General features: G+C 54.4%; 1 protein-coding gene across 3 annotated transcripts in view; it reads left to right on the top strand.

Moving 5' to 3' along the window:
* ADCK1 (aarF domain containing kinase 1) overlaps nt 1–27,460 on the top strand; it is a 140,694-nt gene that overhangs the window by 104,934 nt on the left and 8,300 nt on the right. For all 3 annotated transcript variants that reach the window (XM_045288136.1, XM_004699056.2, XM_045288135.1), the window contains 4 exons: nt 6,680–6,838; nt 10,514–10,630; nt 23,796–23,945; nt 24,952–25,149. In XM_045288136.1, coding sequence (XP_045144071.1) covers nt 6,680–6,838; nt 10,514–10,630; nt 23,796–23,945; nt 24,952–25,149 — 624 coding nt within the window. The remainder of the gene's footprint in view (nt 1–6,679; nt 6,839–10,513; nt 10,631–23,795; nt 23,946–24,951; nt 25,150–27,460) is intronic.

The following is a 27,460-nucleotide window of genomic DNA, read 5'->3' as shown; positions in this document are numbered from 1 at the left end:
AACCATGGCACCCAACAAGGACAGCTGCCCAGTGACGTCACACACAGCCCCACGGTGGCACAACGAAGCCCATTCCTGGTTTCTCTCCCTGCCTTATCACCTCAGCGCTAGGAGCACCGTCAACTAGGTGGGCCCATGAAGTACTTTGGTCACTTGTGATTAATATTAACCAATACAACCTATCGCTGTGCTTATGATTGATGGCATTAGATATTCATAATAGCCAATATTACTAATAATGACTAATTATGTCATCGATAAGTAACAGAACAATCTCTCGAGTGCCTTTCAGTGCCATTTCCATATTAATGGTAATGAAAATTTTTGCCATGAAAAATGAGTAAATGATGAGGAATTACCATTTAGCCAGAAGTGTCCTCCCCTGGTGTAGGTTTCGGCCTCGCCGAATGGTAGCCACATGCCTGTTCACATCTGCCCTGGGGATCGCCAAGAAGACCCGCGTGGTTGTTGAGGGAGCTGGTGCCGATTCTGCCGCGTAGTGACTCCGCGCGATGGGGCAGTGCCCTGGAGGGCTTCCCCAGTGGTCCTCTTCATGGGAGTGTGTCTCCAGGTCTTTCTTCTCAGCGCTCGTGAGCTGTTCATAACCACCAACTTTTTGGTGAGCAGCCCAGTATTTAACCATTGCACACCTAGGCTCCTTTCACCTACTGGTTGAACAAACAAATGCACCTTGATGTGGTGCCTCTTCGTAACCACCCCCCGGGTGGGGTCCTCTGGAATCTGGTACCTCCGATGGCGTGTGAGCCCCAGGCCTGGGTGAGTTGTTTCTGTGTCCTGTGGGCCGTTTCTGCCTCCCCTTTTGAGGTAGCCAAGGTTTTGTGGTGGGGTGCAGATGCCCAGAGCCTGCCTCACGCCCCAGGGCCAGGTCCCTGGGTCACTGCCTCCCTCTTCCAGCTGCATGTGACACAAACAGAAACAAAACGGAAACCAGATTGATCATCAGAAGGTCACAGGCCCAGTGCATGAAAGAGTATATCAGACTCGACAGAAATTAGACTGCAGCCTGATGTAATTACTAAGGATTTGGATGAAAAACGGATTATAATAACCCTGCGTGATGACCCTTTTAGCATGGTGTCTGATACAATGCCTGGGACACAGGGCTTCAAACAAAACTGAAGATGCCCGGGGGCCTGCTTTCTGTTGATTGCTTTTGTATTTTGCAGTGTCAGGCACAGTGCTTGGTAGAGCATCCGAAACCAGAAAAGCCAAGCCTGTTGCCCTTGAGTAGCCTCTGACTCACAGGGCCCTGTGTGTGGCAGAGCAGAACTGAAAGCCACAGGAGTGGGGCTTCTACTGTTTGTCCCAGGGCTGCGATATCGCCCGACCTTTCTTCCAAGGCCGGGTGGGTGTGTAGTTAGTAGACAATAGGCTTCACCGATAGGCTTCTCCCAGGGACTCCTTACAGTGCAATAAACGAAAAACACCAGACCAGTTGTCACCGAGTCAGCCCTGCCTCATCCAACCCTGTATGTGACAGAGTGGAACTGCACATGAGGCTTTTCGTGGCCACAATCTTTGTGCAAACAGATTGCCTGACCTTTCTTACACAGTGCCACTGAGTCAGATCAAGCTGTCAGCTTTTAGGTGGGAAGCAAAAAGGAGTGTAAGCTAAGGCTCATTGCTGCTGCTAGGGGCCATTGGGTTGCTCTGGCCATAGCGACCCTAGGTCCAACAGAACGGAACACGGCCCGGTCCTGAGCCATCCTCACAATTGTTCCTCTGCCTGAGCCCATTGATGCAGCTGCTGTGTCCATCAGCTCCTGAGAACCTTCCTCTTTTTCCCTGCCCCTCCACTGTACCAAGCATGATGTCCTTCGCAGGGACTGGTCTCTCCTGACAGCATATCCAAAGGATGTGAGATGAAGTCTTGCCAGCCTTGCCTCTAGGAGCACCCTGGGCTCACTTTTTCCAGTACATATCTGTTCGTCCTTTTACTGGTCCAGGACACTTTCAATATTCTTCTCTGGCTCCCCATAGTAAGTGCATCGACTCTTCTACGGTCTTCCTTATTCAACATCTAACGATCACATGCGCATGATGCACTGGAGAATACCCTGGCCTGGGTCAGGCGAACTTTAGTCCTCAAAGTAACACCTTTGCTCCTCAGTATGCGAAAGGTTTCATGCAGCAGATTTGCCTAATGCAGTATGTCTTTTCATCTCTTGACTGCTGCCTCCACAAGCCTTGATTGTGGATCTAAGCCAGACAAAATCCTTGACAACTTCAACCTTGTCTCCACGTAGCATGGTGTTACCTATCGGTCTAGTTGTGAGGATTTTGGTCTTCATTAGATTGAGCTGTCATCCACAATGAAGGCTATAATCCTTGATCTCCAAGGTTGTGTCACCTGCATATCACAGGCTGTTAATAAACCTCCCTCCAGTCCTGATGCCACACTCTTCTTCTGATAAGCCAGCATCTCTGATTATGTGCTCAGCATACCGATTGATCAAGGATGGTGAGAGGATACCACCCTGATGAACACCTTTCCTGAGTTTCAATCATGCAGTATTCCCTTGTTCTGTCTGCGCAGCGACATCTGGACCCACGAACAAGTTTGAATGAGCACAATGAAGTGCTCTGGAATCCCCATTCTTCTCAAGGTGACCCACAGTTTATTATGGTCCACATAGTCGAATGCTTTTGCATAGTCCATGAAATACAAGTGAACATATTTCTGGTTGGTATTCTATGCTTTGAGCCAAGATTCATCTGACATTGGCCATGATAGCCCTTGTTCCACATCCTCATCCGAATCTGACCTGAAGTTCGGTGCCAGTGTGCTGCTATAACTGTTGTTGGATGATCATAAGTAACATTTTACTTGTGTGTGGTGTCAGTGATATCGTTCCATAGTTTAAGCATTCTGTTCGGTCATATTTCTTTGGAATGGGCCAAAATATGGATCTCTTCCAGTCATTCGGGCAGGTAGCAGTCTTCCAGGTTTCCTGGCATACATGAACGAGTGCTCCCAGTGCTTCCTCGGCATGTTGAAACATTTCAGTGGTATTCCATGAGTCCCTGGAGCCTTGTTTTTTGGCTGCTGCATTCAGGGCAGTTTCAGGTTTTCTCAGCACCACTGGTTCTTGTTCATATGCTGCCACCTGATATGGTGGACTGTCGACTAGTTCATTTTTGGTACAGTGACTCTGTGTATTCCTTCCATCTTCTCGTTGATGCTTCCTGCATTATTCAATATTTTGCCTATAGAACCTTTCAGAATTGCTATTCGAGGCTTGAATCTTTTTCTTGAGTTCTTTCAGTTTCAGATATTCTTCCATTTTATTTTTCTAATTGTAGGTCCTTGCACATTTCTTTGTAATATTTGGCATTGTCTTCTTGAGCTGCCCTTTGAAATTTGCTATTCTGCTCCCCGACTTCATCCTTACTTCCATTTGCTTTCGCCATTCTATGAGTAATAGCAAGTTTCAGAGTCTCTTCTGACATCCACTTTGATGTTTTCTTTCTTTCCTCTTTTTAATGACCGTTTGTGTTCTTCATGAGGGATGGTCTTGATGTCCTCCACATTCATCATTCGTGTTCAAGGCAGCACGTCTGCTCTTGAGATGTTCTTCAGTTTCAGGTGGGATAGACTAACGGTCCTATTCTGGCTCCTGTGGACTTGTTTTAATTTTCTTCAGCTTTGTCCTGAATGTACATCGGCGTCGCGATGGTCTGTTCCACCGTCAGCCCCTGGTCTGGTTTTAGCTGCTGATACTGAGTTTCTTCATTGTGTCGTCCCCCAGATGTAGTCAGATGATTTCTGTGTAGTCCATCTGGGGAAGTCCACGTGTGTAGTTACCTTTTGTGTTGTTGGAAAAAAAAGGAGTTTGCTCTGAACAAGTTGCTGGTCTTGCACAGTCCTGTCATGTGACCTCCAGCTTCAGTTCATCGCCAGTCCACATTTCCCAGCTGCGGTTCTTCCTCTTTGCTCCCAACTTTTGCATTCCTGTCACCAATAACTGTCAGTGCATCTTGATTGCATGTTTGATCAATTTCTGACTGAAGTTGTTGGTAGAATTCTTCAGTTTCTTCATCACTATCTTTTATGGTTGGTGCATAAATCTGAATAATAGTCGTATTGATTGGATTTCCTTGAAGGCAGTAGATATAATCTGATCACAGATAGCATTGTACTTCATGATGAATTTAATCAGATCCTTTCTGACAATGACTGCTACTCCATTCCTCTTGATTATGTTATTCCTGCCATAGAAAATCATATGATCTTGTGATTCAGAATGGCCAATAGCAATTCATTTCAGCTCACTAATGCTTAGGATATCAATCTTCACATGTTCCATTTCATTTTTGACACCTCTTCTGATTGTCCTAAGTTCATGTTTCGCACATTCCAAGTTCCAACCATTAGAAGATTTTTGCAGTTTTTCCTCTTTACCTTGAGCGGTGCCCCACCAGCAAATGAAGATCCCAAAGGCTCCACTCCCACAGGCTCCATCGGACTCACATCATAGTCGACTCCCTTCCAAGGAGTCAGCTTCTCTTCAGTCACATTCCTAGTCCTCTCGGACCTGAGAGGCCCGTTGCCGGCAGCAGCTCCAACAAGGTGCTGCTCCTTTGTTTGGGCCTTCAGTGTCCGACAGTGGCTCCTTCCTCCAAAGTGGGGAGCCGGGTCCTTCCGCATTGTCTGTTTCTAGTTTGGAAGCTCCGCTGAAACCTGTTTACCGAGCGACCCTGCTGGCGTTTGAAACAGCAGTGACACAGTTTCCAGCAACACATCAGCCACCACAGTAGGACCCAGTGACAGACAAGTGGTCAAAGAGACTCATTGCTGGGGCTCAGAAAATTATTTTATCAAGATGGAAAGAGGACCGTCTCCCAGGCAGAGAAGGCCACACTTCCTTGTTGCCGCTTGGTGGCACTGAGTTGGTCCCAACTCACAGTGTTGGCAGTAGCATGAGGCACTTCCGGTGCCGCGGCATGCTCACCGTCGTCTCTGCGTTCGAGCCCCTGAGGGCAGCCACTGTGTCAGTCCATCTGGACCCCTGAGGACCCTCCCCTCTTGCTGCCTCTCTAGCAGGCACACTGCCCTTCTGGGGGGACTTGCCCCTTCTGACAACATGTCCCCAGTAGATGAGATGCAGTCTCACCGGCCTCGCTTCAGAGGAGCGTTCTGGTTGTGCTTTCTCCGAACAGCTCCGTCCATTCTTCTGACAGTGCACCGTGTGCGCGGTGTTCGGCGGCGCCAGCACCAAACTCAAAGGCGTCAGATCTTCTCCGTTCTTACTTAATCACTGTCTGGCTTTCCCCTGTGTGTAAGGTGATTGGAAATACCATGACTGGGCCCAGCCACACACACCTTCATCTTCCCAGCAACATCTTTGCTTTGTAACACTTTAAAGAAATTTTTTTTGGTAACAGACTTGCCCAACACAATATGTCATTTGATTTTTTGACTGCCACTCCCATGGGCATTGTGGATCCAAGTAAGTTGAAATCTGTGATAATGTCCCTCGTTTCTCCCTTTATCACGATGTTGCTCATCAAGCTTGAGGCTATTTGTTTTCTTTGTGTTGAGATGTGATACCAAAAGTTACTAGGAACATAGGTCCAGGGGGCCTCGCCAGGCTTGACTTGGAGAACCCATAGTTTTTAGGAGAGTGGGAGAGTTGCTTTGAACCTCCCTCCTGGAATGCTGGGACATCTTCCAAGGGCCTGGCATCACTTTGGCACACCCTCCACGGAGCCTTCGTCTGATTTGTTGAGACCTCCCTGAGTGCCGTGGGGAGGCATCCTCACAGTCCTGCACACAGAGACGTCTGCAGATGTCGCTGGTCTCTGGTCCTCTTCCAGTGGTACGTTATGTGTGGTCTGTAAACCAATACTTGGAATGCTAAACAGGCCTCTCCAGACTGCTTTTCATCCCAGCATTGCTCCAGAATCTACCAAGAGCGAAACCCAAACCCATTGCCGCTGAGTCGATTCTGACTCCTAGGGACCCTGAAGTCAGAGTAGAACCGTCCCAGAGGGCTTCTTGCAAGGTTATATAGTGTTTACAGAAACAGGCGGCCCTCTCTCTCTCCGGAACAGCTGGTGAGTTCACATTGCTGACCTTTTGATTAACAGTTGAGCACTTAACCACTGTGCCACCAGGGCTCTGAAGCCACAGCCCATGGGACGACATTGCCCCAAATCCGGACTTCCGACCTGAGTGTTCAAGTCTTCCCTCCCCTGTTCCTCTTGGTTTGTCCAGCCTTTCCCCCCTATCCTGATTCCGTTTTTAAATAATGAACTATTTCTCACATCCAGAGAGCATAGCAAACAATGTACAGTTTCCCTGGCTTAATGACATCCTGCCGTGTCCCAGCCCTGTGGTGAGGTCTGGGGCCTGGACACTGCAGCTGAGGGAGGGCCTGGGCCACCCCCTGGGGACCTGCCCTACGTGTGTACAAAAGGAACAGCCCTGTGCTTTGGAGGGGTCCATCAAGGTCGTGGGAAAATGTTGTTCTCATCTTTTAATTCCATTTTTCCCGCAAACCTCAGAGGTCCCTTGAACAGGGTTTGGTACCGTATCCTTGGTTCCAGACATCCCCTGGGGGTCGTGGAACGATAGATCCCCTGTGCTCGAGGGGGAACGACGGGGCCACGGGGCAGATGAAGACCGGCGCACTGACAAGGCCTTGGTGGGTTTCAGGTGCTTGTCCTGGCCGTGAAGCAGCTCTTCCCGGAGTTCGAGTTCATGTGGCTGGTGGAGGAAGCCAAGAAGAACCTGCCCCTGGAGCTGGATTTCCTCAACGAGGGGCGCAACGCCGAGAAGGTGGCGCAGATGCTCAAGCACTTTGACTTCTTGAAGGTGGGCAGGGCAGCGGGGGCACCGTGGTCGGGGGGAGGACGGCCTCTGCCCCAGCAGCCCCCCTTTCAGAACGCAGGTGGGAACCGTCTTTCCCAGGGCGAGCGTTGTGTCAGTCATGTCTCACCCCAAGCCCTTCGGGGCAGAGCTGCAGGGAGACCCACGTGTAATCATGGGTCCGCCCGCCCGCCCGCCCCACCAATGTCTGCCGACTGATCCACACTAGAGAGACCCTCATCTCTGCCCCAGGGCCAACAGACCGTGCCCTTTGCTGCCTCCAAGCAGAAGATGGAGACATCGATGAGGGTGGCAATCAGAATTACCGAGCCCTGAAACACTTCACATATACCGTTTCTGTGCATTTAATATGCACTCGGTTCTGCTACAACGAAAACCCACCACATTGCGAAAAGCCACACAACAGAAACCACGGGGCAGATGGGCAAAGTGGGGGGAGAGATACAGCACTCAAAACCTTCATCAGTGCTGCATAAGAAAAGGTAACCAGCCAGTTGCCCTTGAATTGATGTGACTTCCCGGGACCCCAGGCACATCAGACTGTAGGGTCTTCAAGGGCTGATTTTGGGGGTTGGGGTGGTGAGAGGGTTTCCAGGCCCTTCTTCTCAGGCACCTCTGGTCTGGACTCAAACCGCTGCCTTCTGCTTAGTAACTGACGATATGTTATCCATTGGCATCACCCAGGGACTCAACGAAAAGAGAGAGCAAGATAGGAACCTAGTCAATACGCAATTCCAGTTGCGCACGTGTTCGCTGGTCAAGCAGTACTTGGTGCTGCAATGCACGTGGCACTGCGCCTTGCCACTTGCCTGGGGGAGTGGGCTTGGGGGCTTGCAGCGTTTGAGGTGTTGTGAAGCGGCAGGGCAAAGATGGAGAACGACGTATGCAGACGGATGCAGCCCGTCACCCAGGGTGAGGAAGGAGGTGTGTGCTGACGTTTTTTTGAGTGCACCTCGTATTTCTCCCAGGTGACGTTGCTAACTGGGTGCTGTGATCAGACGGTTCCCTAATGTTTCAATCACATCGTGGCAAATGTGTTATTTACAGAAGTGACTGTGCCATCAGACCCTTGGGTGGCAAGCATTATCAAACGACGCAAGGTCCCAGCCCTCAGTGCGGCAGCGTGTTGGATATAATAAGTGTTTCCCAAGTTCAGAAGAAGGGATGCCCATAGGACCAGCAGATCTGTGACTACCAGGAACCCCACTCCCCATCGGGCTGGGGGGAAGGTCACAAATGTGGGGTTACCAGGCGGAGTGATCTATGCTATGCAAGGCTGCTCAGGAGGGGTGGGTTCCAGGAGGGTGGTGACCAGTGCACAGTGGCGGGGCATGTTTGTTGAAGGTTTCTCTGTGCCGGCGCTGTACAGACCCTTTTACAGATGGCAGTGGTGGTCACAGAGTCAGGGAGCCAGGCCTAGAAACCGGCTTGACTCCAGCTCTGGGGTGCTGCTCAGCGCATTCCGCTGACTCTTCCCCCTAGAACACTCCTCAGAGCCAGGCCTAGGAGCCAGGCACACGGAACCATCTCCTCCAGCGTTCCCATGGAAACAGCGAAATCATCCCCTAGCTGGGGCCAGCTAGTGACTGCCAGACCAAGACATGTAATAATCATAATAACACACAGTTTTGAAAAATGGGTAAATAATGTGGTGATTCGACCCACTGCTTCCAGCACCCTTCCTATGACAATGGGGAAATTAGGCTCCCGAGTAATTAACTTTGCCTAAACACGTAGCAAGTGGGAAGTGAATTTTGCATGGTGAACCTGGTTCACCTATTCGGACTGGCGAGAAATTTTTTTTTTTTTTTTACCCTGGCACCCCATCCCAGCATCTGTGTGTAAGTAAGCCTCAGCAGAGTTTACCTCTCAGGGTGGGAGGCAGCTTGCACTTAATGACCAAGTGGGGCTTGATGACCTCAGTCCTGTGATTTCGGAAGTGGGGCCTAATGACCCCAGTCCCGTGATTTCAATCTCCGTGCTGCAGACAAGCAGAGCATGTAATCAGGGTGTCGGAGGGACGTGGTGTGGACAAGGCACGACCCCGCTCAGTGGTTAGGGCTGGGCATGGGTAGATCGAGGGTGTGTGTGTGTGTGTGTGTGTGTGTGTGTAAGCAGCGAGACTAGTGATAGAATTGAGAAAAGTCCGGGGACCAGGTAGGCCGAGAGAAGCCTATGGCCACAGGTTTTGGGGAGCAGAAGGGAGGAGCATGTGTCTGCCTGCCTGGGATTGGGGGCAGGGGTGGGTCATCAGCTGGGCAGTGCCACATCATTCCAGCGTCCTCTTAGTCTGAAGGCACCACAGAGCTTTTGTACCAACTCTTGCTTTCGGAGAAGCCCTGTGATTTCCGAAGCATCTCAAAGGTGAGGAACCGACGGCTTCCGACAGTGAGATGAGCCATCCCCACTGCCTGCCAGTGTCACACAGCAGGGCCTTGCAGTTGCTGTGACCCTGTAAGCTCTGGCACGGGTATTTCAAATGCCAGCGGGGTCACCTGTACCCACCCAAAGGGTCACTGCTGTCAGGCTCATCTCCACTCATAGCCACCCTGTAGGACAGAGGAGAATTGTTCCCTTGACCTTCCCAGGCTGTAGATCTGCGTAGCAGCAGACAGCCTCATCCTTCTCCTTCAGAGCAGCTGGTGAGTTTGAACCAAAGACCTGGAGCTGGGTGTTGGCAAGGGGAAAGGGAGGGCAGAGTTAGAATGGAGCATTGTCTGCTCCCGAGGGCTGGAAGGCAAGGGGCTTGAGGAAACTTACAAGTCCCTGACCCAATCCACTTGACCTCTGGTGAGAACTGGCACAGCCCATTCTGTGCACACTGCACAGGCATCGAAACGGAGGGAAGTAGTGGCTAGGGTTCAGGCAAGGAGTTGAAATGGGTCTGAAATGAGCTTGAACCCGACTTTTTGCAATGCGGACTCTGGCCCGGGTAAGAGGACATTCCCACCTTTCCCTCCAACTCCCAATTGTAGTGGGGGCCCTCTGCTGGGTCTGGCAGGCACAGAGGGGCTGGAAAGCCGGTCAGTGGCCCCTGTCCAAGGGGAAAGGTGGTGCAGTCTGGCAGTGCTGACTCTGGTAGTCCTGTCTCTGTCCGAGCGGAACTCTGCTCCTTGGGGCTGCCAGTGGCTGCTCTGTGGAAGGCAGATGGCCAGATCTTCCTTCTGCAGTGGATTTGAACAGTCCGCCTTTCTGTCGGTAGTTAAGCAAAAGCCCTTTGGCACCCCCGGGCTTTGAACCCATGGCTGGTGGCCGCCCCACACTTCAGAGTGGAACTGCGTGCCACAGAGCGTCCAGTGGCTGTGAGCCGCGTGGAACAGATTGCCAGGCCTTTCTTCTGCGGGACTTTGGCATGGATTTGAACTGCCAGCCTTTTGGGGTGGTAACTGAGCCAAGCCAATAACTGTGCTGCCAGGAGCCAGGAGTCTCTGGAGAAGTGGGGTGGGGTGGGGCACTAGCCTTCCCTCCGTTTCCTGCCCAGGCATGGCCATGGTCTTGCTCAACCTCTTCTCTTTTTGTGGGAAGAAGGATCTCTGCTGTCTGGCTCCTTGTAGCCCTCACCCCTGCTTCTGTCCCTGTCCCTCCCCCTGTCCCTCCCTGTGGGCCTCGCCCTCGGCTTCCTGCCCGCTGGCCCATCTGACCCGCCCTTTCCCATTCCAGGTTCCCCAAATCGACTGGGAGCTGTCCACCAAGAGGGTCCTGCTGATGGAGTTTGTGGACGGTGGGCAGGTCAATGACAGGGGCTATATGGAGAGGAACAAGATCGACATCAATGAGGTGAGGCCCAGGGCTCAGTGGCTGCTGGGCTCCAGCACGGGGGTGGTCCCGGCTTGCGCAGACATGGCCAGGATGAGGCCTTGAAATGTGGGGCATGTGGGAGGGAGCCCTAGCTGCTAGCTGAAAAGTCAGTGGTTTGAATCCGTATTCTAGCAAAAGTCGAGGCTGTCTGCTCCCATAAAGACAAAGTCTTGGGAACTTGCAGGGGCAGTTTTCCTGCCCTATAGGGTCTCTCTGAGTTGGAGCTGACTCTCTGGCAGGGGGTTTTAGTGTGGCCTGGAGGATCAAGCCCGCAGAGCGGCTAGAGTCAGGCTGGAAGCCTGGGCCTCTCTGGCTCTGGGGCTTCTTGGAAGCCACAATGGGAGGGGGTGCTGCACAGTACATGGAGAAGCTACTACAAATTGGTGGGAAATGCAGACTGAGTCCCCCCGGCAGTCTCCTGGGAAAGCTGCTGCTCTTGGGCTCCCCTTGCTTCACCTGAGGCAGCGCCAATCATCTGTCTTGCCTGTGGGGCGCCTGCGTCTGGCTGCTCTCAGAAAGAGTCCTGCTGCTTGGGGGACCAGCTCCCCTCTCTTTGCAGATGGGAGCAGCACTTGGAGGAGAGCCAGTGTCCCTCCGAGGCCCTCTGCCACACCCTCCTTCACTGTTGGCCCTCCAGTAGGCACACGGGGGTGGGGCTAAGGAAGGTGGCAGGAGCTGGGGGCCTGTGCCCACCTGGATCCTTGACTTAAAGCCATTGGCTCTGGTGCAGGAGGCGTGGACGGGAGGTCACCCTGTAGAGGAACCCGGGCTCTGCCTCCCGGTCAGCAAAGAGCCCAGAGCCCCTCTGCCCCATCTGCCAGCTCCTTGGCATTTTCTTAGGACCACCTGCCTTGGGATGTCCAGTCCAGCAGCACCCCCAACCCCATTCATCTCTCCAGAGCCAGCTCAGCCCCAGGCACTCCCGGTGTGGAATCTGCAGTGGCTCTGGCTTTTAAAGACAAGGACAAGCACCGAAAGATGTGCTCTGGGGAGCTGCTCGCTCGGGGACATGGAGGAGGTGGGCAGGGAAGCTTGGGGTGGTGCTTGCAGAAGCCAGAGCTCATCTTCTCTTGCCTCTGCCCCTCGTTACAGCCACATTGCAGGTGGAGGCTCAGAGACACAGAGAGCGGAGGTTACTTGCTGAAGGTCATATATCTCAACTGGCCACTTCAGTCGGTTTTCACATGGACATACCTTGTAACTACCAACCAGACCATTCTCCAAATCATTTCCAACCCACTCAGCATGGCTCCCTTATATGCCATCCCAGGCTACACCCCAGCCCAGCAGACCAGCCACTGTGCTGATTCCAGTCCTCATGGGTTACCTTTGCCCCCGTGTGGGACTGCATATAAGCGGGTGCGCTATCTGTGTTTGCATAGCAGGCATGATCTCCTGGAATTTCTACTCTGGTCCATTGGTCTCCTGGCCCATCCTTGCAATAATACCACACCGTCTTCATTCCTTCCTTAACCCCCTGCCTCTGGCCTGTGGAGTCTTTATGACTGTCGTTGGGAAGCACATTGGTATTCTGAGATGATGTGTTTACGCTGTTTCCACACAGAAATCCCAGGCTGGGCCATGGGCCTTGGATTCTACTGTGTTGTTGCAGGTCACCACGTGATGTTTCAAGCGGATTACCGACAGGCTGTACTCCGCAGAAATTAATCTCGTATGTCTCTTACAGCCAAGCATTGATATGGAAGACTAGGGGGTGGTGGTGGTGGTGTGGTGTGGTGTGGTGTGGTGTGGTGTGGTGTGTGTGTGTGTGTGTGTGTGTGTGTAAAAGACTCCATGGTCTGAGACAGAAGTCTGAGGTTCTAAATGACTTCCTAGGTTTTAAGAAAACTTCAGGGGATATTTTTGGTTGAAGGCTTAAACATTATCTCAGGGTGATTGTTTCAGGGGTTCTTCCACCCTCTGTGACCCTAGAAAGCCTGGAGTTCATGGGAATTTGAAATTCAGCTTGCATTTCTCCTCTCCGGACCAGGATTCTTGTATGGGATCTCTGATCAGTGTTCAGTATTGCTAGCTGGGTACCATGTAGTCCTTGGGGTCTCACGACAGAAGGCGGTGGCTTCCTTTTTCCTCTTTTGGTGGGGAGGAGGCCGCGGCTTGGGACCAGCTGTGGCTTGGATGGCTGCTGACGTCCTCATACTACTGCAGGGTGGTTTGCTTCGCTCGTTAAAAAGGGCTGCCCTGAGCATTGTGCTCTTTTTAAAAAAAAAATCATTTTATTGGGGGCTTGTACAGCTCTTATCACAATCCATCCATCCATCCATCCATCCATTGTGCCCAGCACATTTGTACATTTGTTGCCATCATCATTTTCAAAACATTTTCTTTCTACTTGAGCCCTTGGTATCAGCTCCTCATTTTCGCCTCCTCCCTCCCCCAGGGCATTGTGCTCTTGTAAGAACCACGGGAGCCAGATGACGACAGCAGTTGCCCAGTCGGGGTAGAAACCTCAGGGGGCAGGGAGTCGGTGCTAGTGAGGGAGGATCAACTCTGAAAAGGAGGGCAAGGACGTGGCACGGCTTGAAGACTGTCTCTTCAGTGTCCTGAATGGTACAGGCCCAAACTGGTGAGCTGGTGTGTGCTCTACCTATCCTCCCAACAGCAGCAAACTCAGTGACCTTTAGGAAAGGAGAAAGTCTTCCCAGGACAATGGGACTCAGCAAGGCCCCCCCACCCCCCCTCCGGAAGGATGCGCCCTCCAGGGGACAGCCTGCCGGGAGCATTCCTGCTGGGAGCGTTCTGCCGGCAGGGACAGTGGGTGACCAGCAACGAAGCTGCCACCCTGATCTTGGGGTTGCTTGGTTCGTCCAAGCTGGCGAATCACCCACCTCTGCTTGTGAAGGACCCCTTCCCCACAGCATCCCAACCAGGCCCAGCGTGTGGGGATCCAGAGACCAGTCTAAACAGCCAGCTCCTGAGAGACTTGGGCGGTCAAACACCAGTTACGAGGCCCAAGTGCCATCCCTGCCAGTGGCTTGCTGTGTGGCCTTGGGAACATGGCCTCCCCTCTCTGGGCCTCAACTTTCTTACTGGCTGGTTTGGACTGAGTGGGCTCTAAAGCATTTTCCTGCTTGAGATCTTGGGGACCTCTACAGGTGGTCCGGAGCCGCCTGTTCGGAGGCGGGGATGGGGCTGCTCAGCAGAGCTCCCTGGGTGCTTTGTCCCCCAGGCGAGGACGCAGCCCCCCAGGAGCCCTCTCCTGTGGGGAGCCAACAGCCTGCAGGGGCCCTCGTCCAGCCGTGTGTCTCTGAGTACAGCCGACGGTACCTCGGGTCCTGACCCGGTGATCATATTTGCCAATCACTCGAAGAGCCAGGGACAGTGACTGCCATTGATCTCATTAAAAGTAAAGGTCGAGCCGGAGCCGCTCTCCGGGCCAGCTGGAGCCTTCTCCAGCCACAGAACGGCTATTGATTGCAGGACCTTTATCGAAGGTTAATTGGATTTCAGTGAGTGTATGTTTAAGACCCTGCCTGGGCTGAGGACCAATTTAATTTGTGGGAAATTAGCCAAGAGAAAGGTGACAGAGTTGGGTGCGTGAGGGAGCCGGGACCGGTGACTGGTGGCCTGAGGGAGGGTGGTGGTGGCCATCTCTGAACCACGGGCCCCAGCCTGCAGCCACATGCATGCATGCCTCCGGAAGCTGGCAGCCAGCTGGGGGGAGAGGGCCAGGGGCGATTCGGGGTCAACCGTGATGTCCTCTGTGCTTTGCATTCCCGTTGCCCCTGCTACCACTTGAGTCAGCCTCCCTCTCCTGCCAGGCAGGGTCAGGAGGAGGTCCTGGGGGCCTCTTTCAACTTTGCTTTTAGGGCCTCCTAGTTCTTGGGGCGCCCTGGGACTCCGAGACAGGAACGAGCTGACTTCCCTACCAACCTAGGGGCCATGCTTCCTAATCAGCTGAGTCATTGCCGGTCCCCGCCTGCCAGCCTGTCATCCTGGGGCGGCTGCCATTCTGTTGTGATGCTGGACGTTAGGCCACCAGCATTTCAAAAGCCAGCAGGGTCACCCATGGTCAGCAAGTTCCAGTGGAGCTTCCGACCAAGATGGAGTGGGAGAAAGGCCTGTTGGCCGGTGTCTGTAAGTGAGCCCATGGAAATCCCACGGGTGGCAGCACAGGGTTGTCTGGCTGACCTGCTTTGGACTTCAGGAGGGGTCAGTAGCTGGAGAAGAGCCCCGTGTGTGGTGAAGTGGAGGGTCAGGTGAGGGAGACCCCTGGTGAAATGGATTGGCGTCACTGTGCGCGTGCTCCGTGGTTGAGATCGCCGTGACTTAGCATAGATGCCACGGCACACACATCGCCCGCCAGTAGCCACCGGCTCTCCTGGCAGACACGGCTGCTCCCTTCCTTTTGCCTGCCATCATTGGCTGTGGGTGGGGTCTGCCTCCTCCTTCCTAGTGGGATCCATGGGAGTGGAGCTAACGGCGTGGGCTTCCCCTGCTGTGCTTACCCAGAAGCCCCCTGCAGGTTTTTGTCTTTCTTGTAGCTTCACAGTCCATTCCATGCCACTGTAGGTGCCTCACGTTGGTCTCTGAGTGCCACTGATGGGTAGCTGCGGTGAGCAGACGCTGCCTGCCAGCAGTCGCAGTTCAGCAGGGGACAGCAGCAGTGCTAAGGCTTCACGGGGCTGGGCGTGGTGGGAAGAGCATTGCACCTCCCAGTCAGGCTGCAGGGTTCTGGTGCCCCCTTTACCTGGCCAGCGCCCTTGGGCAAGTGACTTACACCTGGAGTCTGAGTCCCTTCGTCTCTCTGCCACAGATGATGTTAGGTGCCGTGACCTAACAGAAGGAAACACTGCCCGGTCCTGCGCCGCCCTCACTGTGGCTCTTCTGTTGGAGCTCACTGTGGTAGCCACTGTGTCAGTCCGTCTCATTGAAGATGCCCCAGTAATTTACCTAGCATGAGGTCCCTCTCCAGGGACTGGTCTCTCCAGACAACATGTTCAACGGATGTAAGATGTGCTCTAAGGAGCACTCTGGTCATACTTCTTCCAAGACAGATGGGTTTGTCCTCTTAACAGTTCCTGGTACTGTGAAGATTCTTCCCCATCACCACCATTCAAATGCATCAGTTCCTCTTGGGGTCCCTTATTCAGTGTCTGCCTCTCACCTGTTTATGAGGCCCGGAGAACAGCGTGGCTTCCTGCAGGTTCCCAGTTCTCTGGAGTCTGTTACTCCGCTGTGTGCCGCACAGTTTCACACCAGAGCACACTTTTTACGGTAGGAAAACTTGGGAGCTGAGTAACTTGGGATGGTTGGCCTATCTCCCAAGTGTTGGCAAGGTCAATGATAGTAAAGTAAGTCGTCAGGAGAAAATTTGGGTTTTACATGTTTTCACATAGGGCTTCTCAGACGAAGTAAAAGTTTTTTTTAAAACATGTAAAACCCAAATTTTCTCCTTGAAATACCCAAACGTAAACATGAAGAGTATTTCTTTAGATTTACTTGATAGAAACGTCTGTACGTTGTATTTTACATTGCAAAATATATCACTGTACCTCAACACTTGGCACTTCATAGAGTTTCTTACTCATAGTAGAGTAAACATCACAGAAAGGACAAAGGAAGTAACATGGGTCAGGCACACCTCAGTCCTCCAGGTAACGTGCTTCCTCGTCCATCCTTTACTGGGAGCAGATCCGCTTACCCAGTGTGCCCTTTGCTCTGTTGTCTGCCCGTTCCACGAGCATAGGTGGTGGGTCCCACCAAGACAAAGTCCTTGACAGCATTTACTGCTGTGCTTGTCACCTGTTGTTCCGGTTATGAGGAGTTGCTCTTCTTGACATTGAGTTGCAATCACACCGAAGGCTGCAGTCCTTGCTTTTCATCAGCAGCAAGTGCTCCCGCCCCCTCACTCGCAGCAAGCAGGGTTGTGTGGCCTGCGTATCACAAGCTGTTGTGAAGTTCTCCTCGATCCTGATGCTGCAGTCTGCTGCATATCACCCAGCACCCCTGGCGACTTGCTCAGCATACGGATTGACTAAGGATGGTGTGAGGATACAACCCTGTCCTGCATCTTTCTTTATTTAAACCATGCAGTGTGCTCCTGCTCCATTTGCACAACTGCCTCTTGATCCCCAGTGGAGGGATGAAAATACTTCCCCAGGACATTTGAGTGAATTACTTATAATTCATAAGGTACTTTCTTATTCAGCATGTCTTCTCCCTTTGGGAGTCTTTACGGACCTCCTTTGAGCCTCTCCTTGCCCACCCACGACTGCTGTCTGTGAGTACAGAGACTTGGAGGCGGAGTTATAGTCATTAATGAGCTTGTTGTGGCCCCGCCCACAGGTGAAGCCCTGTGCTGCCATCCCCCACCCCCGACCCCGTGTCAGCCACACCACCTCTGCTTGAAGAGCGGGGTGCATGCTTGCTTGGCATCAGCTCCCACTTCCGAGGCCTCTCTGCCTGGTGGATGGGGCTCAGAAGATGGAGGAGGAGCAGCTAATGAGGCCTGAAGGCCTCGTTCCTGAAACCCCTCCTTCCGCTGCTCCCCGTCGTCCTCCATAACCTCTCGGGCCACGTCGTTAGAAACGTGGGGATGTTGGAGGGTCTCGGTGCCGAAGGGAGGCTCCAGGGCCTGGTGGGCTTTGTCGGGAGTGGGAAGTGTGTGAGTTGGCTCTCCAGGGCGCTCATGCTGGCGGAGCCACTAACTTTTGAGGCTGTCTTTCCAAGACCCATTTCGTGACCTTCTACACAATGGGTAGCAGTTTGGCGGTTGAAGTCTAAAGCCCTGGGCACCAGGCCCTCAGCCCACGTCCAGGGAATGCCCTCATTGCACTGGAAGTCCACCCTGGGCCCACTCACCCTCTGGTGCCAAGAGGAAACGATTTGCTAAAAGAAAGGGAAGCATGTCGGGAAGAAACCCTGCCCCCATGGGAGATCCAGGCTCGATTCTTAGCTAGTCCACCTCACGCGCAGTTTTGCTTTGATCCACGTGGCATGGCCGTGAGTTGGGAGCCCACGGGACAGCAACAGCCAGTCGATGGAGGGTAGACCCCAGGGGTGGTTCCTGGAGCCCAGAGGGAGGGGACTATGCCCTCTCCACCTGGCCCGCCTTGAGGCTCCTGGGCAGAACCCGGAGGAAGCTTACCGTGGAGCTGGGATTATAGCTCCCTCTCCTTACTCCGAGGTGACGGCTGCGATTATTCAGATCCTGCGACACCACCCTCCCTCCGAGATCTTGGCCTTGCTTCCCCTAAGAACATAAATAGAATTTCTCTTGGGGGTGGGAATAAATTAATCTACACAATTATAGAATAATTAAAGCATTTTCAGCCAGTTCAAGTTTGGAGAAAAATCCCAAAATAACCCCTTGATTTAAATATTATTTGGTAAATTAATTCTTTACTCAGCCTTTGTGAAGCTGCCTGGGGTCCCTACCCACCGCCGTTAGAGAGGGAAGGCTTTGTGCCTGCGCTGGAGTCGCGCATGGGAGCGGCACGTCCCTTTGACATGGAACCATGGGAAGACTGGTCACCGACTTTTTTAATCATCTAAAGAGGGCCTCTTCTGCAGCTGTAGCCCCCAGTGCTTTCCAGCTAGCGACACGACCCGGCTTTCCTGCCATGAAGGCCATGGAGCGCCTTCAACCTTGTGGTGGCTGCAGCACCCTGGGGCAGCGGGGCCTGAAGGCGGCTCCTGGGCTGCCACCACCACTTGGCGGCCATGTCCCTGGTAGCAGTTCAGGACAGAGGTTTGTCCTGGGCTCTGGAGGCCGAGCTGCAATCTGAGTCCCATGAGGGCTCCAAGGAAGAAGTGGGCGTGCCTCCCCGCTGGCTCCTGGGGCAGCTGGCAGGCCTGGGTTCCCCACCACCCCACTCCCACTCCCACCCCCATCCCCGCTTGTCTCTTCCTCCTTGGCGTCATGTGGCTGTCTCCCCACGGTGTCTGTCTCCAGTTCTTTTTGGACACCCCCCCACACACTGCTGTGGGACCTTTGTGCTGGGGTGACTCGTTCAGGGGCCTTCTGGACAGAGTCTTGGGCGCAGTCCATGCCCTGGGTGGGGGTTACACTCTGCAGGGGGGCATTCTCTACCGAAGAACGTAACACTGCGCGGCCCTGCACCCTCCGCACAGTTATTGTTAAGCCTTAGCCCATTGTGACGGCCACTGGGTTCGTCCATCTCATCGAGCTGGACTGCTGTTCCCCTGCTCCACCCTCTACTGTGGCGTCATTCTCGTCTTGCCTCTGAGGTCATCCCGGGGCAACAGCGTCCTTCGGATGTCATCGGCTGGTGGTTCGAAGAAGGCTGTCCTTGCTAGGTTGCTTGGCCACCTTACAGGCCTGTCTGTTGTTGGGGGTCGGATTAGTTCCTGGCGTGCCAAGAGTGTCGCAGGGTCACGATCTTTGGAGAGCCCAGTTCCTGCTCACCAGAGGGGGCGAAGGGTGCTGTCTTTGTGGCCGTGCCATGTTGCTTGGCCTTGGTGTCCGGGGGTGCGGTGGGTGGGCGTGTGCTGTTGCTTGGCTTTGTGATTGAAAGGCACGATGGGCTTGGACTCGGGAGTCGCCTCCCCCTTGTCTGTCATTTCTGGCGAGGGGCAGACACTTCCTGTCCAGCAGCACTCACTGAAACTCACTGCCCTCGAGCCCAGTCGTCTCACAGCGACCCTGGAGGGTGGACAATAAACTGCCCCTGTGGGTTTCTGAGACTGAAACTCTCTACAGGAGTAGAAATCCACAGGAGTAGAAATCCTCCTCTTTCTCCTGCAGAGCGGCTGGTGGTTTCGAACTGCGCACTCAAAGCCCATAAAAGGTAACTCCAAAGGTTGTGATTTTTAAATTCCCAAGGTAGGACGGTAACCGCAGGGGTTCGATCAATTGGCTGCTCACTGGAAGGTCAGAGAGTGGAACCTACTAGCTGCTCTGCGGCAGGAAGCTGTGCTGGAGTTCAGCCTTGGAAAGCCCTGGGGGGTGGGGTGGGCAGCTCTACCCCACCCTCTGGGGTGGTTGCGTGTCAGAATGGACTGCTTGGCCGTGGGCTGAGGACAGTTACTAGTTTTGTACCTGGGCTAGTCTTGGCGTAAGCCCATGAACACTGGTTCCTTACTCAGCCATTGCACCCACTCCCTTATTAACGAGTTAATAAGCCTTTGAAATGTGTGCCGTGCATATTTGCATGCGAGCCATACTTTTAATTTTTTTTGGAAATATGCCTTGACAGTGACAATGGGCTTATTTCGCTCCCCCCCTCCCCAAGTTGGAAATCATAACCTACCATTTGTTAAAAAGGAGCCCTGGTGGTTTAACAGTCAAGTGCGTGACTGCTAACTGCCAAGGTTGGGGGTTCAAACCCACAGGGGCTCCACTGCAGGAAGACCTGGTGCTCTGCCAAGAGGACCCTGTGGGGCAATCCTGTTGTGCGCTCATCTGACCTTGACTCTTGAAGATGATCTGTGAGGAAGGAGACGAGGTAGACTGTCACATTTCACAGCCAAAGGGACCCAGGTAGAAAAGGGACTTGTCCCAGGCCTTCCCTGCTCTTCGTGGGCAGAACCAAGATGGCACCAGGGTCCCGTGGGCACAGGCTTGACGCCAGCCCCTGTCTCTCCCTTCTGTGGCTGTGTGTCCTGGTGAGCATGAACACCAAGAAGAGCCCCCAACTGGCGGCATCCAGATGGAGGCAGCTAGCCAGGGGGTGGAGATGGGGAGGCCCCGCTGGTAGCTCTGGCTGTACGTATATGAGCCCAACTCATAGCTTTTCCTCCTCCATCCCCAGTAGCTCTCTCCTCATGGGCAATGGCCCCCACCCCAAGCTCCCAGACCCCCAGGGACCATCTTTCAGCACAGTAATGGGGGGAACAGAGCGATTAGCAGTATTTCAGGAAGCTTAAGGGAGATCATACATCTCCCCTTGACAGGTCTGGTGGACGAAATGAAATATCATTTCAATGCTTTGGGCTGGAATTCTGTCAGCGCCGTCTGGCCACCTGCTTATCTAGGGCTGATCAGGAGTCCTGATTGGAACTTATGTGCATCTTTGACAAATAAAATGGATGGTTACTTAATAAATGAAATTGGTTTGGAAAATCTAACTTTCCAGAGCTTGTCTCCCTGGGATGAAGAAATCCCCTCCCCTGTCTGTCTGTCCCGAGGAAACAGAACGGGGGCTTGGAACACTGGGCCTCTTAGCCTGAGCCAGGAGGCTTTGACATGGAACGAAGTCCTGTCCTCACGTGGGCAGATGCTGGGAAGACTGGAAGGTTGGTTTCACCGAAGGAGGTGATGGCAGTTGGAACCTGGTGCTGAGCAGCAAGGGGGCGTGGGACTAGTGTGGGGACTAAATGACTTCTCCAACCCCAGGGCTCAGCTCTTAACAAGGCACACCGAACAGAGCCTGCTGACCCTGCAGGTGTGCTGCAAGGCATCCCTAACAGTACAACAGGAGGGGCAACTGTGGGAAGCCACTGCCACTGTGTGCCCAGTACTATGAGGGTCTTTACCTCGGGGGTGGCCCCTGAGAAACGGGCTCCATTTTACAGAAGCAGAAACTGACGCTCAGCTCGAAGCAGCTGATTCAAAGTCGCAAACTAGACGGAGAAGCACAGAACTAGGTGCGAGCCAGCACTAGATAGTGGTCTTCAGGAGGCTGGGAGGAGCTCTAGTGGTGTGGAAAACACCCTGCTGGCCTGGCCAATGTGATGTTGGGAGCCTGGGTCCTTGGGACCCTTTGGAACCTTTCAAACCCCAGCTCAGTGTCTCTTTGGGACACCTCAAAGCCCCCCCCTAAAAGCAACCCAGGAGGCTGTGCCGGAGGTTGTTTGTTTCAGGGCAGAGGCTCTGGACTGAGACTTGAGTTAAACAAATCATGGCATTTTCTGAGCCTCGATTTCCCTCTCTGTCAAATGGGGACGACGATGGGCCTTACCACAGAGGGCTGTTCTTACCATGAAAAGAGACGTTGCTTCCGGAGCTAGCTGCCACCATCGAGTGGGATGAGGGAGAGGTTGATAGCACCCACTTGGGGTCAAGTTCATATTTAGCAGAGGGAGAGCCTCCGGGGTTCTTTCTGATTGCTCCAGTCCACGGGAAGCCTGTCTGGGCTGGTCAGTCTCCCAGTCCATCCTGGAGCCCACTATCCACCAGCCTCTGAGACTAAGACCCGTACAAAGGATTTATAGGTTCTTAAGATTCTGGTTTTGGATCTTGGAGACATCGGATCACATTATTCATTCACCCACCCATCCATTCTTCAACCCACCCACCCACCCAGACCCCCTGTCTGGAGTGGAGTCTGACTCGTAGCGACCTGGCATAGGGTTTCTGAAGCTGTCCATCTCACAGGAGCAGGCAGCGGTGTCTCTCCCCAGTGGAGCGCCCGGTGGGCTTGAGCTGTTGACCTGACAATGAGCAACCCAACACCAGCAGGGCCACCGGAGCGCCTGGAGAGTGGGCTAGAGCGCCATATGCAGATAGCAGGCTCGTGCTGGGAAAGATGAGTGCAGCATGCTGGGCAGTGTCTGGCAGGAGGGTCGTGAGACGTGGCCTCCCGGGGAGCTGATGCTGAGCCTGGAGCAGAAGGAACCAGGAGTACAGCCAGGGGGAAATACCCTTACAGAGAGAATGGCATGTGCAAAGGCCCTGAGGTAGCCAGGGGCAGGGATCAGTGGAGAAGTTGAGAAAGTGAGTAATGCTGGAGTGTTGGTGCAGTGTGAGGGGAGACCATGCCATGCAGGTGGAGGAAAGGAGTTGAACCTTCCTTTTACGGCCCTAGTTTTATGTTTCTCCTCACCTCATGGGCGCCAGCTCCGCCTCTCTGACTGTGTTGCTGTATGCTGGTGACCCTGGGGGCCAGTGTAGGCGGACAGAAATGCCAAGGGCAGCAGATGACCTGGGCATCCGCTTTCTGGGCTGGCAGAGCCCCACGGACAGACTGTCTCGGAGCTCGGGCTGGCAGTATTCCGCAGCTGTCCCCTTGCCGGGAAGAGGCTTTTAGTTTTAATAAAAAGGGAGTCGAGATAAGCCGTCTGCCTGGGCAGGGAGAGCGGAGTGACAGGATGATTTAAACGGCCTCTCCAGTGTCATTTCTTCTGTGCAGACATCATCCATCAGATGCACACGGGGCTCCAGGGAAGGGGGTGGGTGGGAAGAGACAACCTGGAGGGAGAGAAGGCAAGGCCTGGCACTAGCCTGGGCGGTAGGGTAGCCCACACGGTGGGCTGGGGCTCCCCTGGGCTGATACATAGCCCCCGGCCCTTTGGAGAAGTGGTGGGTAAAATGACTCCCCCCAACCACTGTCCCGGCCTTTCACCAGCTTTGGGTTAGAAATGAAGAAGGTGGGGTGGGGACGGATAAGAGAGTAGGGAAGACAGGGCATGGGGGAAGAACAGAGGGCGCAGGCTTCAGAGACTGGGAGCCGATTCAGACTCTTGGTGACGCCGTAAGGCAGAGTGGAGCTGCTCCCTAGGGTTTCCAAGGCTGTAAATCTTGATGGGAGCAGACAGCCTCACCCTTCTCCAGCCGAGTGGCTGCTGGGCTCCGTCTGCTGACCTTGGGGCCAACAGGACGCCACCATGGTTCCTTGGGTGGGGTGTGTGTGTGTGCAAAGCCACCATGTCATTGCTGCTCCGAGTCTGTCCATCTCGTGGTGAGCCCATGCACAGGGGAGTGAGGCCCTGCACAGGCCTCTTGCGGCCAGCCCCGCAGTCGGTTGTAGGTCAGCCAATGCACTCTGGAGCTCCGAGGGGTTTTCACTGCCTGGCTTCCAGCAGTAGACCCCAAGCCTTTCTTCCTCATCCCACTTACTCTGGGAGCTCTGCTGAAACCCGGTGAGCATGACTGCAGTACACAAGCATGACGGCTGCCCGGGATTTGAACTCAGGTCTCCCTCAAGGAAGCACAGCATTCTACCACGGACTCACTACTCCTCTTGCCTTCCTGGGAAGAGGAAGCTTCAATCACAGCGGGAGCTTCAAAGAAATGCTGTGTCTGCGAGCTCCCAACATTTGAATGCCTGGCAGCTCTGGGTTAGAGATTAACTCCTCCCTGCAACCTGAATGCAACCCAGTCTCAGTCCATCACTTCCACCTTGGCCGCTCAGCCCACCAGCCTCTGGTCTTCCTGGAAGGGACCAGCATGGTGACCATTGTCTCCGGGCCAGCAGCACTCCCACCCCACTTTCCCTTGCAGGTCTCGCGCCACCTGGGCAAGCTGTACAGTGAGATGATCTTTGTCAACGGCTTTGTGCACTGTGACCCCCACCCGGGCAACGTGCTGGTGCGGAAACAGCCTGGCACCGGGCAGGCCGAGATTGTGCTGCTGGACCACGGGCTCTACCAGGTAGGGGAGCCCACTGCCCTCTGGGACCAGTCATGGCAATGGATCCGAGAGCTAAGAGCTGGAGGGACCTCTGTCCTGCCCCAGGAGCAGGCTCACTGTTTGTGAGTCACAGGTCCAGGGCCTCTGCTCCCTCCGCAGTAAAGCCAGGCTGGTTTGTGTCCCCGCCAGTGGGGAGGGTTCTGTGGAAATGTGCGTGTATATGTGCCTCCTTTCCAGGGAAGCCAGGCGAACTGTGAGCTGGGTTTCCCAGGGAGGCAGGACGGTGTGTCCTGCCCCAGTGAGGAGCTGTGTCATGGCCCAGAGGGCAGGGAGCTGATGGGACAGATGGTCCCAGACTGTCCGTCCCAGAGACCTGTCCAAGGGTTGCAGAGCTGGTTGGAAGCAACCTCAAGGCGATGTTCCCTGCTTGCCCCGGGGCTCAGGGCCTGACTTGACTTCATGAGGTCCAGGGCCTAGGGTGGCTTCCCAGGGGTCTCCTAGGCCACTCTTCAGAGCCCCACTCTCATTTCCCCACCCCTGGACCTCCCACAAAGAGGGAAGAGTTCATTTGGGGCCAATTGCTGCTGTCTCAGGCCCCAAAGTAGCCCCTAGGCCAAGCACAATCGACCTTTTACTTCTTGCTCATGCTCCGTCCTGGCAGCAGAGGGGTCTACAGGTGGTGCCCCTCCTGGGCTCTGGGCTGCATGGCCTGAGCTCCCCAGACTTCCCTGGAGAGTTTCAAGCTTGTCTGGGTCATCACAGGAGCCCACTGTGGAGATCCTGGGGCTGGGAAGAACATGGTGGTGACAATTGGATAGACCAGGCTCCTCACTTCGGGGCTTGGCCTAGGGGTCTGCAGGGTTGGCTGTGTTTGTTTGCAGGGCAGCAGACATCAAGCCGGAGCCTCAGTCCCAACCCATCGCCCCTGTGGTGGTCGACACCCACTGCTGGGGGCTTAGGGTCTGCATGGCGAGGACCTCACGGGGGCAGGAGTCTCAGGTCTTGCCACTGTCCCTCTGCCCCCCAGGTGCTCACGGAAGAGTTCCGCCTGAATTACTGCCACCTCTGGCAGTCTCTGATCTGGACTGACATGAAGAACGTGCAAAAGTACAGCCGGTGCCTGGGTGCTGGCGAGCTCTACCCCTTGTTTGCCTGCATGCTGACGGCCCGCTCCTGGGACTCCGTCAGGAGGGGCATTGGCCACAGTCCAGTCACCACCACGGAGGTAGGTGGTTCCTCCCAGCCTTGTCTTCTCCTGAATGGAAGGGCCAGGGATGGCCTTTGAACCCCTTTTGACTCAGGGGCGGGCCAAGTGTGTGTATGTGTGTGAATGGGTGTGTGAATGGGTGTGTATGTGCGTGCAGTAGAAGAATGAGGGCAGTGTGAGCTGGGAGAAGGGCGCAGCAGGAGAAGCGGCTCTCTGGGACGAAGCTCCTGGCCAAGGTTCTCCAGCTTCCCCTGCCTGGAAGGACCACCGGGACAATGCTAGCTGAAGTGACTCAGGCCTATGGGCGTAGCCCCGCCTATTGGTGCAGGATCCCAGGCACCTGCCACACACTCCCCAGACTTGCAGGCATGGCGAGGACTGTCTTGCGTGCTCAAGAAGACGCCTGGCCCCACTTGCGCAGTGTGCCATCGTCCAGCTCCTGGACCCTTGTGTGTGGAAAGCATTCTGCTTACTCTTCCACGCTCCCTAAGCCATGCTGCCACCACATTGTCCTGCAGAGTGTTCAGTGAAACAGCTGCCCCTCGGCCCCTGGTCTCTATTTATAGCTTATTTCTCCATTGGACCTAGACAAGAGTCCCGGAGAGACTGGGTTGGGAGACAGATGCTCGGAACAGTTCCTCCCCCATGCTCATGGTCACCTGCTCCCATGGGAGCAGCGTCCTGGGGCAAGCTTATCCTTCCAGCTCCACGCAGGCTCCTTCCCAGGAGAGATCTCAGTCCTCCTCATGGAGTTGACTGCTGTCTGTCTGCTCTGTCGGTTTTCCAGATCCACCAGACCTGCCGGGATCCACGCGGTGGCTGGGCCCGTGCTCCCTCTGAGGCTTGGGCAGGCTGAGAGGGCAGGGGTCTAGTCCCAGCACCTCTTCTTCCTGATGACATGGCCTTGGGCAGCTCCTTTCCCCACTTTGAGCCCCACAGCCCTCCCCTGCAAGCCGCTGTGTCGTTGGGGACCTCGGAACAGCTGGGTGCAGAGCCGCCAGATGAGCCATCCGAAGGCCAGTTCTTGGCGCCGGTTTCTGAGTTGACATCAGTCTTCCATGAGCCCCGTGGCCCCATGAGTGCTGGCAGCCCCAGACATAAAAAACTGAAATACCCAGTTGCTGGGGAGTTGGTGCCAACTCCTGGTGGAACTGTGCTCCCTGGGGTGTTCAGAGGCCAGAAGTAGATCACCAGGCCTTTCTTCCAAGGTGCCTTTTGGTTTGTAATCGAGTGTGTTAACTCTGCCCCACCCCGGGGCTCCATCTTATTCAGACTCAGTGCTTGCCACCACAGAAGAGACAGCCTCCCTCCTTGGTAAAACAGGGGTGGAACGGATGATGGTTTCTGCTTCATCTATCACACATGCAAAGCACCTCTCTATAGTGCCTGAAGTTCACGTGTTCAGCAAACATTTGTTTTGCCGGGCCCCATGCTGGATGCCCTGAGGATCCAGTGACGAACAAGCAGGCCCTCGTGTAATTGATGCCTGTTGGAGGCGGGGCTGGCAGTCAGCAAGGGAAGGAACAGGAGGATGAAAGGTTCAGTTGTAGGTGCCGTGGAGGAGGGAGGGGGCCTGAGCTGAGGTTTGAGTCCTGACATTGGGGCGTGTGGGTGCTAGGGTTAGGCACGCAGAATAGCTCGCTCAGGAGGTGGCATCTCAGCTGAGGGCTGGACGGGTGTCGGACAGTGGCAGTGAGCAGGGGAGCTCCTGAGGGGAAATCCGAAAGTGGCCATCGTACGTCGAAGGTAGGGACAGGCTGGACAAGGAGGCAGGCCACTCCAGGTGGAAAAAAGCAGGCTGAGACTTGTCACAGGTGAGGTCCTGGGCAGTAGCGGGGCATGTTTCCCTCTGCTCTGAGTCCCCAACTCCAGAGACCATTGACAGCAGGGCGAGGAGGGTTTGTTTCAACTCCCACAAGAGCAGAATGTCTGAGAGCTGCCATTTGGATTCATCTTCCTCCCAGGAAGTGATGTTTCTGACTTCTCCCCTGTGAACTCCCTGGGCGGCTGCCTGCTTTCGGGAGAGCCAGGGGGATGTGACAAGATGGCGGTCAGCTTCGGCCTGGAGGCAGCCAGGTCCTCATTGGTTCTCGCCATAAGAAGAAAGGTTCCCTCTAAGAACGACGGGGGAGGGAGCAAGCAGGCGGAGGACACACCGCTCTAAGACCTGGAGGGAAGAAAACTTGGTCTGATCTGGATGGCGGGAGGGGAGGGATGTGGACCACTGGGCTGGGAGAGAAGCCCAGGTGGCTCAGTGGTTAAAACGCTCAGCAGTGAACTAAAAAATCAGTCGTTGGAACCCACTAGCAGCTCCAGGCAAGAAAGAGGT

This window comes from Echinops telfairi, unplaced genomic scaffold, assembly GCF_000313985.2.
Source record: "Echinops telfairi isolate 266 unplaced genomic scaffold, ASM31398v2 ScPeMD7_18;HRSCAF=68, whole genome shotgun sequence".
NCBI classification, from domain to species: domain Eukaryota; kingdom Metazoa; phylum Chordata; class Mammalia; order Afrosoricida; family Tenrecidae; genus Echinops; species Echinops telfairi.
This window is presented reverse-complemented; position numbering and strand designations above follow the sequence as displayed.